Source organism: Cibotium barometz, chromosome 34 (genome assembly GCF_041138505.1).
Source record: "Cibotium barometz isolate CiBa-2024 chromosome 34, ASM4113850v1, whole genome shotgun sequence".
NCBI lineage: Eukaryota > Viridiplantae > Streptophyta > Polypodiopsida > Cyatheales > Cibotiaceae > Cibotium > Cibotium barometz.
Genome location: NC_141079.1, coordinates 1115858 through 1131561, shown reverse-complemented (window position 1 = coordinate 1131561; position 15704 = coordinate 1115858). Strand labels below are relative to the sequence as shown.

At 44.7% G+C, this 15704-nt stretch overlaps 1 protein-coding gene across 3 annotated transcripts in view; it reads left to right on the top strand.

Moving 5' to 3' along the window:
- Positions 1 to 7751, top strand: part of LOC147618594 (uncharacterized) — a 30519-nt gene extending 22768 nt beyond the window's left edge. Inside the window, exons 2-8 of one of the 3 annotated variants that reach the window (XM_086773619.1) lie at positions 5566 to 5700; positions 5944 to 6144; positions 6224 to 6285; positions 6471 to 6628; positions 6748 to 6896; positions 7003 to 7155; positions 7258 to 7751. In XM_086773619.1, the coding sequence (XP_086629745.1) occupies positions 5566 to 5700; positions 5944 to 6144; positions 6224 to 6285; positions 6471 to 6628; positions 6748 to 6896; positions 7003 to 7155; positions 7258 to 7452 (1053 nt within the window). In that variant the 3' untranslated portion in view covers positions 7453 to 7751. Of the gene's footprint in view, positions 1 to 5565; positions 5701 to 5943; positions 6145 to 6223; positions 6286 to 6470; positions 6629 to 6747; positions 6897 to 7002 lie in introns of all 3 variants that reach the window. The other 2 variants (XM_086773618.1, XM_086773617.1) reach the window with 2 other exon arrangements.
- The last annotated feature ends 7953 nt before the right edge of the window (positions 7752 to 15704 follow it).

Sequence of the window (15704 nt, the reverse complement as noted above, 5' to 3'; positions counted from 1 at the left end):
AGGATCTGTAACGGTTAACTTTGTGTTCGGGTCCATCGGCGAAGTAATAGGCTTGCAGTTCTCCATCCCAAAGGCCTCAAGCAACTCATGAACATACTGCTGCTGAGAGACGAAAAACCCCCTCTGGGTCTGCCAGATCTCCAATCCCAAGAAGAAGTGGAGTAAGCCTAAGTCGGTCATCTCAAACTCCTTTGACAAGGCAGCCTTCGTCGCTCCAATGTGCTCCACATGACCGCCGGTGAGAATGAGATCATCCACATAAAGGATGATAAGTCGCGTTCCCGAAAGAGATACAGGTTCGGATCTGCAACCGATCTCTGAAATCCAGTCCAAATAAAGAAGGAATCAATCCTCTGATTCCAAGCCCTGGGAGCCTGCTTAAGACCATACAAGGCCTTACGTAACCTGTAAACCATCCCTTCCAATCCTGGAACAATAAAGCCTGGAGGCTGCTCAACGTACACCTCCTCCTGCAAGTCACCATTAAGGAACGCAGATTTTACATCCATCTGGTACACGGGCCACCTCTGAGAAGAAGCAAGGGCAAGAACGGTCCGAATCGTGGTCATCCGCGCTGTCGGTGCAAAGGTATCCTCGTAGTCGATGCTTGGCCGTTGAGCATAACCTTTAGCCACAAGCCTGGCTTTGTGTTTGTCCACCGACCCATCAGACGCGTATTTGGTCTTAAAGACCCATTTGACACCAATGACTGACTGCTTCGACGGCCTCGGTACCAACTCCCAAGTGTTGTTCTTCTCGATGGCATCAAGTTCCACCTGCATGGCTTTCCTCCAAGTATCCTGTGAAAGGGCTTCCTTTATGGAAGTGGGCTCTTTGTCCCGCATGATACGAGACATCAAAGCATAGTTCACCTGAAGAAGCTCCGCCGTGTTGCTTTTATCTCGGACTCGATGTGATCTTCGAGGGCCGTCCTCTGTGGTCCACTCGGAGGGTAGCTCCATGACACCTGACTCCCGAAGGGTGTCTAACAACCACCTAGGTACTCGAACAGATCGTGGAGCCTCCTGTGATCGCGGGGGCTCAACTCCAGCTGCGGGCTCAACCTCCTGTGATGACTGAGGTGGATCAATTGGAGTGATAGACTGGGAATCATCATCAGACTCCTCTGGATCTCCAAGAAGTGGCGGCTCCTCGACAGTGGATGCTGGAACATGCTCGTCAAAGACCACATCCCGGCTGACAACAATCTCGTTCCTCTCTGGATCATACAACCTGTATCCCTTGGAAAGAGCGTTATATCCCACAAATACCAGCTTGCGGGACTTGGAGTCAAGCTTCCCCCTCTGCTTCTTCGGAACATGTACATACGCGTCACTCCCAAAGACACGGAAGTGCGAGACATTGGGTTTCCTGCCAAAATATGCCTCAAATGGAGTCATATGGGGTACAGAAGTCGTCGGAGAGTGGTTAATGGTATGGACAGCCGTTGCCACAGCCTCACCCCAAAGTGGACGAGGAAGATCACGATGCTCCAGCATGGTCCTCGCCATCTCCACCACAGTCCTGTTCTTACGTTCAACAACTCCATTCTCCGAAGGCGATCCGGTATTGGCCAATTCCCTTTTGATGCCATGGTCTGCACAAAACCTGAAAAATACAGTCGAGGAGAATTCACCTCCTTTATCAGCCCTGAGAGTCTTAACCTGATATCCAGACTCTTTCTCCACCATCACGTGCCAATCCTTGAACTGAGCAAAAGCCTGGTCCTTCTGGGAAAGAAAGTAGACCCACGTGAATCTGGTACAATCATCAACAAGCAGCATGAAGTAGAGAGATCCTCCCAAGGATGGTATCTGTTGTGGTCCACACAAGTCAGTGTGAATCAACTCCAATGGTTTCAAAGCCCGCCTGGAAACCTGCTTCGAAAAGGATTCCCTGTGCTGCTTACCACGTATGCAAGAACTGCAGCGTCCTTGCCTACTACCAACATCTGGCAAGCCAACCACCATCTGGTTCCAGAAGGCGCGCCGCAAAGCATCCACATTTAAGTGGCCAAAACGAAAGTGCCACAAATCTCCGACCTGAGAGCCTGTCAATGAGGAGAGTGCAGAGAGCTTGTAGATGCCATTCTCCACACCGCCTTCCCAAACAACTTTGCCTGTCTCACGGTCCCTTAGAGCAACTGAATGCTCCTCAAATTCCACCCGAAAGCCAGTCTTGCATACCTCATGCACGGACAGAAGATGAAAACCCAGAGCAGGGACATAAAGAACACGGGAAGCATGCTTGCCCCCCTTGCCGTCGGGAATAATCTCCATCCGGCCCTCACTATGTATCGGAATAGTGGAGTTATCGCCAATAAAGATACGACCTGACTGCCGTTTCAGATCCAGAAAGAAGTCACGGGATGGAGTCATGTGCCTGGAAGCACCACTGTCGAGAATCCATTCCCGGGTATCCTTCGCGGTGAAGCCAACTGCCTCCTCGCTCGAAGATGATGAATCATCGGAGTCCACCATCTCTAACTGCACAAATGCCGGAGTCTTTGCAGCTGAGGCTGAGGAATCAACACTCTTCCCTGTCCGCTTAGGGCACTTCCTCCAGTAGTGGCCTTTCTCGCCACAATCATTACAAGATCTTTCAGCCTTCAGCTTCTCTCGTTCTGGATCAGGCTTCTTCTCAGAAGACTTCTCCGGTGAAGCCTTCCCTTTGCCCTTGTTGGTATTACGGCCTTTCGACCGTTGGCCAGTTAAGGCCTCCGAACCTCCGCCGTGAGGAGGGTTCGTGAAACGTTTCTCCTGGTCCAGGACCATTGGCACAAGCTCCTCCCAAGTAATGGTGCTGAGCCTGCCACTCGTGATCAACGAGGAATAGAAAGCAGAATACTGACCAGGCAAGTGGGAAAGCAAAGTGATGGCCATATCTTCAGATGATATCTCTTTCCCAGCTTGAAGGACTTCTTGCTGAAGAGCCTGCAGCTTGTTGATGTGTTCCCGCATCGTCGAAGACTTTGCAGGGTTCATAACCCGCATCTGCACTTCCAAGGATATCCGCTTCATGGGTGACACCCTGTTATACAAAGAAGCCAAGTGCTCCCATATGCCTCTCGCCAGCGTCATGTGCTTCACATGATTGATCGCTTGTGGTGTGCAATTGAGGAAAATAAACGACCGGACCCTTGCGTTGACACGATCCCACATGTGTGCCTGTGCCTCTCGGTCCTTCCTCGTCGATAATAACTCCCCTTCCTCAGCTTCCGGCCGTGGCACCCCGATGATAATAAAATCAGCAAGGTCATATGACTCCAGAACTGACTCCATCATGACCTTCCAGATGTCGTAATTGGACCCGTCCAATTGACGATCCACTGGGAACGTGGGGAGAGTCGGAATCTTCACGTGCTTCTCAGCCATCTCTAGTAAATCTGCCATCGCGGAGAGTAACCTGAAAGGGTGGGTGGGTGGAAAAAAAAAAATCTGAAAATCTGCAAGTGGCTGTCCAGCACCTTTGCCCGCCTTCCTCTTGCACCTTCTCTTCCCGTTCAGCCCGAAACAGTCCACCAATCAGCAACCTGTTGCTCCCCCTCTTGCTCAGAAAAACGCCCAAGATCTCCTAGAGCCTAGGGCTCTGATACCATGTCAGAATATGCAGCGGAAATGATAACCAAACTTGGGTAGACAAGAGCAAGTAGACTGCAGAAAATAAACAGCACAAGAAACACAGAGAGATAGGTGTGTAAACTCTTCTCTATACACAAGATCCCGGAAAAACTGAATGAGAAAGTGGTGGGGGCTGAGGGGCTATATATACATCTCATAGAGGGCAGTTGGCCAGCAGCAAGAGTGCCCACGACTGGAGAAAAAATCCCACGACTGCATAAATGCAGTGGTCCAGCATACTGATGCCCACGACTGATGAAAACCAGTCTGCCAGCAGCCCTGAAGCCCACGACTGATGTAGATCCAGTCGGCCAGCACTGGGGTGCTCCCGGCATCATCTGGCAGCCCTCCCACCACTAGGAAAAATGGGAAAAAATAGGGAAAAAATACGGGGAGTGTGGAAAAATGATAAGACACCTCATAAGGGCGAGCACACCCACAACAAAGGCCCTGGTGTATACAAATAGACCGGAGATGACTTCTAACAGCAGCAACATCTCTCTCTCTTCTCTTTGTTCATCTCTGTGTTTTCCACAGTTCTTAATACATGTAGTTCTTCCGCATGTGACACCGAGGGAGGACCAGAAGCAAGTGCAGGAGGTGGAGCAGATGCAGGATTAGCAAGATTAGAAACAGGACCTGGCGGAGCCGGATCAAGCCGTGGCCCAACAGAACCAAGAAAGCAGGCGGGAAAGGCAAAGAGAAGTAGAAGATAAAGGCAAGGGAAAGGCCACCGAAGAAGCCAAAGAGCAGGAACTGCAGGAGGAGGAACAAGACAAAAAGGTAAAGATGAAGAAAGTTTGAGGAGGCCAACGCCCATCACACCAGGAAAGGACTTCCTACATGAAGGACATCATTTACAAAGGGCAGTGCAAACGGAGTAGGAGCCAGAAAGTAGCTGGCTACCTTTCCTGAGGGTACAGGAAGCTTTGTCAATGTATTGATTGCTGCAACAAATCAGGGAGCCAGTATGTAGATTCAGTTACTGGACAGGTTGGGCTTCCGAGTTTGAACCCTGATAGTGCTCCCCACGTGGCACCTAGATCTCTCCGCCCTTGAGCAGGTCTACATGTCTGACTACAGAAGGATCTAATTTGGGGGGAATAAAAAGTTTAGATAGACATGTACGTTACTGATACTGGAATGACCTGGAGGCCAAGGCTATATAAAGCCGGCATTTTGTATCATTCGGAATGTTAGACATTCCCTTGATAGTCAAATATACTTCTTTGTACTCTGCATGCCATGGAACATTGTAACCCTTTTCCAGTAATACAGAATACAGTTTCGAGTATATCTTTGCCAATTGTTATGTTTTACTTTCTTTTTCAGTCCGAGTAAATATTCTTTACCGTGAGGTGCAACTGTCTTTTACTGATCTGTCCAATCATGTAAAACACTAAGTCATAAGCAGTAATTTTAAGGAGTTTCCTATGGCATGAGCAATAAATCCAACCGACCTCTTGGAAAAGGGGATCCAGTAACGAAATATCCAGTAAGTAGGAATTAAGACTTTAGAACAGAAGCTTACTCCTAAACTAGATGCCTTTGTCAATGGTTCACTTCCTAGTGTGCTGCTGGTGATCCTTGACCCAACATGCTGTCAGCCATAAGGTGGGAGTGATAGGAATGGATCCCAAGTGGTCGGGTGATCAGCAGTTTCCTGAAAGAAGCAGCAATTCTTGGAATTCTCAGTACTGTGACTGGCAGTTGATTCCAATTAGCAGTCAGCAGTAATTGCTTTCTAGGAGAGCAGGACCAAATCCCAAACTGACCGCCATTCACACACAACAGCAAGAAACAGCAACTGCTGGCACAAGATCTGCACCTCCAACAAGGATGATTGCATGTAAAGCGTAGAACCATGAATACAACAAACATGGACACACTAGTGGCCCAGTGAAATTTAAGGTTAAGGTTCCTGATGGTTTCTTTTTTTCTGCAGGTATTTCACGGAAATCCAGTTTTGCAGCTGCGAGTTCGAGGAAGCCATAGCAAGTCCTTACAACATAGCTGCATGGAAGAACTATGTGTTGTATACTCCAGTGCTTTAGTGTGCATCGATACATTGGATTTGCAGGTTTTGTACCACAATCTCGTCATATAGATTGTTTGCAATGGAGAGTTTGTTCAAGATTTGTCAACATGTCACTTGATGTGTGATGAAGGAGATCGATTGGCTTAGGCCCTTAACAGATATATATATGCCCAGGCTGGTTCGCCTGTTCTCAGCCTTGGATGGGGGATCTAGCCCCGAGGGGTTTGTCTGTCACGCCCCTACTTTTTGCAGTAAAATTGATTTTTATGATGGTATGCGGCCCAGCCGTTGCTGCACAGGTATTTGCATGATGCTGAGGAACGACCAAGGAAGGGAAGATTCAGTGCAATTACCGAAGCCTATTTCAGCTCACAAAAGGTGGTACATCAAGTATGGAATGTTAGCAAAAATACAGGAGTGGCCTCTACTTGTGTTGATGGAGTGATATCTGGTGTTCTGGCCCCACCTCTATTCGAGTGTCAACAGGTAAGGTGTTTGCGTTTTGATCACCAAGCTGTTTAGTATACTTGCATGGTTTTCCATTATAGGAATCTTTGTTGTGCAGTCCAGGCAGAGATACTTCTGTGCCATCACAGTTGGGCCAGACTACGTATATGCAGCTCACAGGTAATCTTTTACCTAAAAGGATATTATCTGTTTGCATGTGTCTGTGCCTATGCGTGTATGCATGTGTACATGGGTGCACTTGCGTGTGCAATGGGCAAGCTCGTGTGTTGTGCAAAATGTGTGCATGTGTGAGCACGAGGGGTTTTGAAAGGAATTTATGCCAGGTTATAACTTAGTCATGGCAGGTTGATAGAGGATAGTAGTAACTCTATTGCAAACATTATTCTGAAGAAGATTGTGCCCACTGCTTTGTCGACATTCGCAACTTTGACAAGAATGTTTTGGCAAGACAGCACCGAACAGCGACAACCTCTGGAAGTCAAGCCTCAAGATTTTGGAAAAGGTAAAGCATAAAGGACACTCTGACTGCAATCAGATCTTGGACCTCGTTTTAGTATTTCAAGTGTGAAGTAATTTAACATGTTTTGATGAAAAGGCATCTCATTCCAAGAAACATTCCAGCATCCCTTGTGACTGCTTTGAAAGATGAGCCAAGGAAAGGGGAAAGGATTGCACTGTCTCCCAGTGGCACCATAGCTGCACTAACCGACTCTCTAGGCCGCATCCTTCTGATTGATACACAGGCTTTGGTTGTGATTCGACTGTGGAAGGTTCGATGTTGGCACAATGGTGCTTTTAACTTTCTTTTTTATCTATTTTCGCTACTAAAGAGCTAGAGCAGACAGCTCTAAAACCAAATGTGATGGGCTTGTGTAGGGATACCGTGATGCACGTTGCTTCTTCTTAGATGTGCCTGTGGATGACTACCCCTTGGCATCTTCTTCTCATAGGCCAACTAATCAAAGTGAGAGAAAAGATGATTTTGCTTTATGCCTAGCTATACATGCACCTCGCCGGGGTGTAGTAGAGGTGAGAAAACTATATGGAGTTCCCTTCCTTGATGGCCAGTTTGCAAGGTCCATAGCCTTTAGGTTATTCCTTACTGATGTCCTGATGAAATTAGCTCTACAGATTTGGAAGCTCCGTAATGGTCCGCGGATGTGTATCATCAAGTGTGGCCGTGGTTGCCATGTTATTCAACCAGCCATTCCACTCCAAGGCTCAGAAGCTAACACAGGGTGCCCCTATACTCCTGCAGAGGTTTACATACTCAATGGGGTTTCTGGCCACATTGCAGCCATTAGGCCTCATATATCTTCAGGTTGATATGATTAACCAAACCATCATTGTAAAGAAGTCTCAGCTACATGAAATGGCTTTGAGATTCAGACCCGTATGACTTCATATAGCCTCCATATTTTGAGAAAGACACTTTCAATTCTAGAAAGATAAAAAACCTACCTGTGAAAAGGGGAGATCTCACCTGCCGCCTCACATGGGCGGGGGATCCCCCCCCTGTACAACAATGGGTGGGGGATTTGTGTGTCTGTAAAGACCCTGAGGCATCTGTGACTGATGAACTTTTTGTGATAGATTATGAATAACGTACATTGTGAGGAGGACGAGTGTTCACACATGAGACTAAGCAATTTCGTTTTGTTTCTTGTTTCTTGTGGTTAAACAAGCATTGCAGTCTAGAAGATCAAAATTTTAACGATGTAAAGATTAATCTTCTATGGCACATAGGATTAGGATAAACTGATGTTATACAACGGGCTCAATCGTCAGCATCTATTATCCAAATAGTTAAGCTTCTGTCTTCCCGCGCAAGGGATTGGGCCGTCCTCTTTCTTTGAGCCACAGGCAGGTTTGGCGTGCAAAATATGCTTGTCTGGCAGTAATAGAGGACCAACCAATCACATTGCATCTTCTACATGATGGTAACATTCATCAATCACGAGCTTATGCCAGTTTCACTTGGCATGTGCAATGGTCATTGGCGTCACTATTGGGCCTTGATGATGTTAGTGGGGATATCGTAGTATCTAGTCCATACTATGCATGATGGAGTTGATGGTTTATTGTCTTGTGAATGATTACTGTGAGATTATAAATTGAGCTTTCTTATAAGATGAATTTGGGCATGTTCTTGGATTCATCTAGGTATATATATATTGGCGTCACTTGTTCTCATGGAAAAAGGTTGCCTATCCATATACACTAGGCTCAATTCTTACCGAGAGCGTGTGTGTATGTGTGTGTGTGTGTGTGTGAGAGAGAGAGAGAGAGAGAGAGAGAGAGATCTTACATGTTCTTCCCAAATTAGTGGATTCAAATAAAAAAGTTGGGCATCTTCATTAGTCATGCAAAATTTTGTTATAATCTCTCCTAGAAAGTTGTAAAGAACTATCAACTCTACCTAGTCACAATATGTCATCAAGTGAAGCATTGAGCTTGTGAGAAATTGTAAATACCATCATGTAAAGAACAAGAAAATTCTTGTCCATTGTTATCATCAGAAAAGCCTTTGTCAAAAACATTCCAATATCTTAGCTACTTCAAGATTAGTCATTGTGAACTACTACTTATAGATGGTAATAAAAAAGCTCATGCCTTGAAAATCATACTCTATATTAAAGGCTTGGTTATATTTCTCAGTAATTTTTAAAAGAGAAGAGGTCTCCAATATCTTAGCTACTTCAAGATTAGTTATTGTAAACTACTACTTATAGATGGTAATAAAAAAGCTCATGTCTTGTGACTCCATCCTATCCATAATTTAGTTTGTTCTTATTGAAAAAATAAGAGAAAAAAACGAATATGAAAGCCTTGCATCTCAAATCTTTAAATTCAATCATTGTCTACCACTTTTTCATAAACTGTGAGGGAATCAAAGAATGACTTTTCATAAGAAATTTACAAAATATCTTTATGAGCATCATATTAATGGTTCTCTTCTTAATAAGGAGAGGAGATACATAAGGCAATATAAACTTCATTAAGATTCTCTTGCTTTGTAAATTTTATATATTAAGGAGTTAATTAAATTGCTAATAAGAAAAAACATTCACTAGAAGATTTCTTTTGGAAAGTTGTTATGACTTTTACCCAAATCACTCTTGGAACACATCCAACAAGAAGATTACTTGGTGAATTACGATTGTCGTGAGAATCTTTCCAATGGCTGAGCTTGTAACTCTTAAGGTCTCCAAGCCTTACAACTCTTTGAGAGCAATTCCACCGTGTCTCTTGCGAGTGTTGTGACACTGTTGTATTGCACTATGTGTACTCGTTCCTCCTCTCACCTCACTTCACTTCCACATACTCGTTAGCATAGATTAGAGAGAGATTAGCAAGAACAAGACTCTATTACACAATGGGAGAGTTCTTTGTATTATGAGAGAGATTCACTTATATATATGGCCATAAGTATTCATACTGACTTAAACTGTGGGCTGGTTGAGTATTTTAGGCTCATAAGAGGCCTAATGCTATTACAATGACCACTCTTATAATATATCCATGAAGTAAATCACTTGGGGACTTTATTCTAACTTGTTACCACACGCCCTTGAAGAAGCAAAAATCGCCATAAGTATTTGCCGGATCATTATGAGCGTCCGTCCAAGTTGTAGATTTGGACACCATTGTATCATATCTTGAATGTATGACCTTTGGCAATAAAAAAGCTCATGTCTTGTGACCCCATCCTATCCATAATTTAGTTTGTTCTTATTGAAGAAATAAGAGAAAAAAAAGAATATGAAAGCCTTGCATCTCAAATCTTTAAATTCAATCATTGTCCACCACTTTTTCATAAACCATGAGTGAATCAAAGAATATGACTTCTCATAAGAAATTTACAAAATATCTTTATGAGCATCATATTAATGGTTCTCTTCTTCAAGAGAGGAGACACATAAGACAATACAAACTTCATTAAGATTCTCTTGTCTTGTAAATTTCATATATTAAGGAGTCAATTAAATTGCCAATAAGAGAAAAAACATGCACTAGAAGATTTCTTTTGGAAAGTCGTTATGGCTTACCCAAACCACTCTTGGAACACATCCAACAAGAAGATTACCTGGTGAATTGTAACTGTTCGTGAGGATCTTTCCAATGGCTGAGCTCGTAACTCTTAAGGTCTCTAAGCCTTACAACTCTTTGAGACGCAATTCCACTATGCCTCTTGCGAGTGTTGTCACATTGTCGTGTTGCACTACGTGTACTTGTTCCTCCTCTCATCTCACTTCACTTACACATACTCGTTAGCATGGATTAGAGAGAGATTCGCAAGAACAAGACTCTATTGCACAATGGGAGAGTTCTTTGTATTCACTTATATACATGGCCATAAGTATTCACATTCACTTAAACTGTGGGCCGGTTGAGTATTTTAGGCTTATAAGAGGCTTAATGCTATTACAATGATCACTTTCATAATATATCCATGAAGTAAATCACTTGGGACTTTATCCTAACTTGCTACCATACGCTCTTGAAGCGAAAATCGCCATAAGTATTTGTCGGATCATTACGGGCGTCTGTCCAAGTTGTAGATTTGGACACTATTGCATCATATCTTGAATGTATGACCTTTGGGTGTATCTACCTTGACTTCTTGACGTAAGATAATGATAGTAGCTCTTGTTAATTCTAGGAATGGGTTAACATTTCTCCCTTCTTGATGCTGATCGGGTCCTCGTGATCGCACATTGAAGACCTTTGTGTGGAGATAATTGGCAAGCTTTGTTGATGGCTTTTAATGTTGAGTGGCATTCAATGGTCCTTGTTCTTCCGGAAGGAATAAGAAAGGCTAGTTAGTAAATTAAAAGATTAGTGATTAGCTAGAATTCTTAATGGGTGGAGGTGGTGGTGGTTTATTGGCGAGTGATTGCATTTTTATATTTTTGTGAGCATGTTTTTATGTGGGTTATATTTTTTGCTCACTTTGTTTTTGGCAATCATCATAAGCAGAGTTACATGTGATTTGTGTTAGTTGAAAAACTAAGAGATATTAATGATGAGGAAGGATCTAGAGGAATGTCGACAAAATCATCAGAACGAGATTGTGATTCTCAGTTTCTCAGTTGATTCATTGAAGCGACGTTCATCATTTGAAGAATTTGGCCTTTGATGATGTCTCTTTTTGTGACAGGATTCTTGTCAAATGTTGTTAAGTAGGACCTATTCCTGCATGCTTCTTCCCATCATGTGCTTTTTATGCTTTTATGTATATTTAAGTACTCTATGAAGCAGATAATCATGAAGCACATTAAATGAGTCAAATGGACTCTTATTATTGAGCTGTTGCTTGTTGAAGTAGCCACTTGTTGGTGAGGAATGAAAAAAATACGTTGACTTATGAGGTTAATTTAGATTTTTTCACTAAGGATTAGAGGTCAATGTGTTGTGAAGACTCAAGCTTTTATTTGGAAAGGTTTACAATTTTGAAGGAAAATTTCAGATGATGGGTTGTACCATTGACCACACTTTCACTCACCATGGTCCCCCATCATCCAGTGATGTACCTAGATAGTTATTGATGATGAGGCTTTGGTGTGCAAATGTCCTCCAGTGCATGAGTATGGATATGTATCCATGGAGCAATTGCTACATTAACTTAGCCAAAAGAATAGTAGCTATAAGCTTAACAAAAATATATTGGCTATTGAAGATTGTTGGGTGTTTCTTGTGATATTCTATAATTTTTAAATGGACCATATGTGTGACTCCCTTGTGTTTTGGTCTCTTTTTTTTTGTTACCACCTTGCGAGCAACAGGTTCTTGTATCTACTCTTCTTTTTGAGAGAATAGGTTCTTATGTTTGCAGCGCAACTTCTACACTTATGCTTCTCATCCAGAGAGATGAAAAGAGTGTTAAATTTACAGCAATGTGATGAGCTATGGTGGATCAAATGCAAGAATCAACATAATTAGCATGTGATTAAGATGAGATTAGTGAACAATTGATCTAATATGATAATGTAGGCATGGATACTCAAAAACTAACAATTTCTCATTAGGCCAATGCCTAAATTTATAGGTTGTACATCCACAAGATGCCAAGCATCTAATCCCATTGATTTCTCCTGGATTTGTGCCACCTCCCCTACATCTGGGAGCACCTTCTCCTAGAATCTTTCCACACTCCTATATTCACTTCATGCTACCCTTGATTCTCTCATCAGTAGATTCCTCTCATCTTTTTACTACTATCCACTTAATTACAGACTCCCTTTTATAGTCTCTTGCTAAGGGCTTGTTCTTGCACACACCCATTCACTTGCATATTTTAATACCTCCCCTCAAGTGAATAACTCTAGCACACTTGGACCTTATACCAAGTTTCCCTCTTACTTGGTAGCCCCCGCTGCGACCAGTGCCTCAAGTCCTTAACTCATAGTCCTTGACACTCTCTCTCTATGTGTCCAAGGCTACTACAAGTGCCCATACATCTACCACATGGCCTACATCATCGGTGTGGCTCAGAGGTGGGGTTTTACTTTGTTGAGGCAAGTAACATTGGGTTGTGGGGTTTCTCTCTCTTTCTCTCTCAGAAAAGATGTCTTGACTCCTCTTCCTTAGGAGTCTCCATGAATTTTGCGGATGTCGATCCTTCTTCATTTGGTTTGCTGTGTGTAAAGCAGTCTCTAGCCATGTGTCCTGGCTTCCCACAGTTGTGGCAAGTGAAGGTCCTTCCCCTCCCCTACTTCTTCCTCGTCCTCGTCCTCGTGTGAGAATCCTCCTCGGGTGTAGCTCCTGGGGCTGTGAAATCAACCCAAGGAAGTTGGAGTGCCGCCTGAGCGTAGCCTGAGATACAGACTTCGTGAAGAGGTCCGCCGCATTGTCCTCCGTCGAACAATAAAGTAGCAAGATGTCACCAGCCAAGATCTTCTCACGTACAAAGTGATACTGTATCTCTATATGCTTGGTCCGGGCATGGAACACCGGGTTCCGAGCAATAGCTATACAACTCTGGTTATCGCACTGGATGACTGTGGGCTCCTTCTATGGAAACCCTATCTCTCCTAGCAGCCTTCGTAGCCACACAACCTCGCAAAGCAGCACCACAAGCAGCCCAGCACTCTGCCTCTGTCGAAGAGAGGGCAATAGTTGGCTGCCTCTTACTGCTCCAAGAAACTGCTCCTAAGCCGAGGGTAAAACTGTATCCTGAAGTAGATCTCCTCGTATCTTGATCTCCTCCCAAATCTGAGCCACTCCAACCTTGGAGTCTGACTCCATCCCCTCCTGTGTAAAAGAGTCCTAGATCCTTCGTACTCTGCAGAAACCACAAGATCCGCAATCCTTCGTCCCAACGAGACTTCAATGGCGTCTTCATAAAAGAGCTCAACAGCCCCACGGAGAAGCTCAAGTCCAATTTGGTGTTCAGTAACCAGATCAATGAACCAACCAACTTCCGGTACTGCGAGGCATCAACTGGCTCACAAGGATCATTAACGGTTAACTTTGTGTTTGGGTCCATTGGCGAAGTAATAGGCCTGCAGTTCTCCATCCCAAAGGCCTCAAGCAACTCATGAACATACCGCTCTGCTGAGAGATGAAAACCTCCTCTGGGTCTGCCAGATCTCCAATCCTAAAAAGAAGTGGCTAAAGCCCAAGTCGGTCATCTCAAACTCCTTTGACAAGGCAGCCTTTGTCACACCACCTCTGAGAAGAAGCAAGGGCAAGAACGGTCCAAATCGTGGACATCCGATACAAAGGTATCCTCGTAGTCGATGCCTAGCCGCTGAGCATAACCTTTAGCCACAAGTCTGGCTTTGTGTTTGTCCACCGACCCATCAGACGCATATTTGGTCTTAAAGACCCATTTGACACCAATGACTGACCGTTTCGACGAGCTCGGTACCAACTCCCATGTGTTATTCTTCTTGATGGCATCAAGTTCCACCTGCATGGCTTTCCTCCAGGTTTCCTGTGAAAGGGCTTCCTTGACAGAAGTGGGCTCCTTATCCCGCATAATACGAGACATCAGAGCATAGTTTACCTGAAGAAGCTCCGATGTATTGCTTTTATCTCGGACTCTTTGTGATCTTCGAGAGCTGTCCTCTGTGGTCCACTCAGAGGGTAACTCTGTGACACCTGACTCCCGAAGGGTGTCTAACAACCACCTAGGTACTCGAACAGATCGTGAAGCCTCCTGTGGTCGCGGGGGCTCAACTCCACCTCCTGTACTGCCTGAGGTTGATCAAGTAGAATAATGGTCTGGGAATCATCATCACACTCCTCTCTGGATCTTGAAGAAGTGGCGGCTCATCGACGGTGGATACTGGAACATGCTCATCAAAGACTACATCCCAACTGACAACAATCTCGTTCCTGTCTGGATCATACAACCTGTATCCCTTGGAAAGAGAGTATACCCCACAAATACAAGCTTGCGGGACTTGGAGTCAAGCTTCCCCCTCTGCTTCTTTGGAATATGTACATACGCATCACTCCCAAAAACACGAAAGTGAGAGACATCAGGTTTCCTGCCAAAATATACCTGTCCAACGGATTCATATGCGGTACTGAAGTCATTGGAGATCGGTTGAGGGTATGGACAGCCGTTGCCACAGCCTCTCCCCAAAGTGGACGAGGAAGATCACCTCTTGATGCCATGGTCTGCACAAAATTTGAGAAATACGGTCGAGGAGAATTCACCTCCTTTGTCAGCCCTGAGAGTCTTTACCTGCAATCTAGACTCTTTCTCCACCATCACGTGCCAATCCTTGAACCATGCAAAAGCTTAGTCCTTCTGTGAAAGAAAGTAGACCCACGTGAATCTGGTACAATCATCAAGCAGCATAAAGTAGAGAGATCCTCCCAAAGATGGTGTCTGCTGAGGTCCACACAAGTCAGTGTGAGTCAACTCCAATGGTTTCGAAGCTCGCCTGGTAGCCTGCTTCGGAAAGAATTCCCTTTGCTGCTTCCCACGGATGCAAGAACTGCAGCGTCCTTGCCTATTGCCAACATCTGGCAAGCCAACCACCATCTGGTCTCGAAAAGCTCGCCGCAGTGCGTCCACATTTAAGTGGCCAAAACGAAAGTGCCACGAATCTCCGACCTGAGAACCTGTCAACGAGGAGAGTGTAGAGAGCTTGTAGATACCATTCTTCACACCGCCTTCCCAAACAAACTGGCCAGTCTCACGGTCCCTTAGAGCAACTGAATGCTCCTCAAACTCCACCCGGAAGCTGTCTTGCATACTTCATGCACTGACAAAAGATGAAAACCCAGAGCAGGGACATAAAGAACATGGGAAGCATGCTTGCCCCCCTTACCGTCGGGAATAATCTCCATCCGGCCCTCACTGTGACTCGTGGAATTGTCGCCAATAAAGATGCGACTTGACTGCCGTTTCAGATCTAGAAAGAAGTCACGGGACGGAGTCATGTGCCTGGAAGCACCACTATCAAGAATCCATTCTCGGGTATCCTTCGCGGTGAAGCCAACTGCCTCCTTGCTCGAAGACGATGAGGTATCGGAGTCCATCATCTCTAAGTGCACAAATGCAGGAGTCTTTGCAGCTGAGGCTGAGGAATCAGCACTCTTCCCAGTCCGCTTAGGAC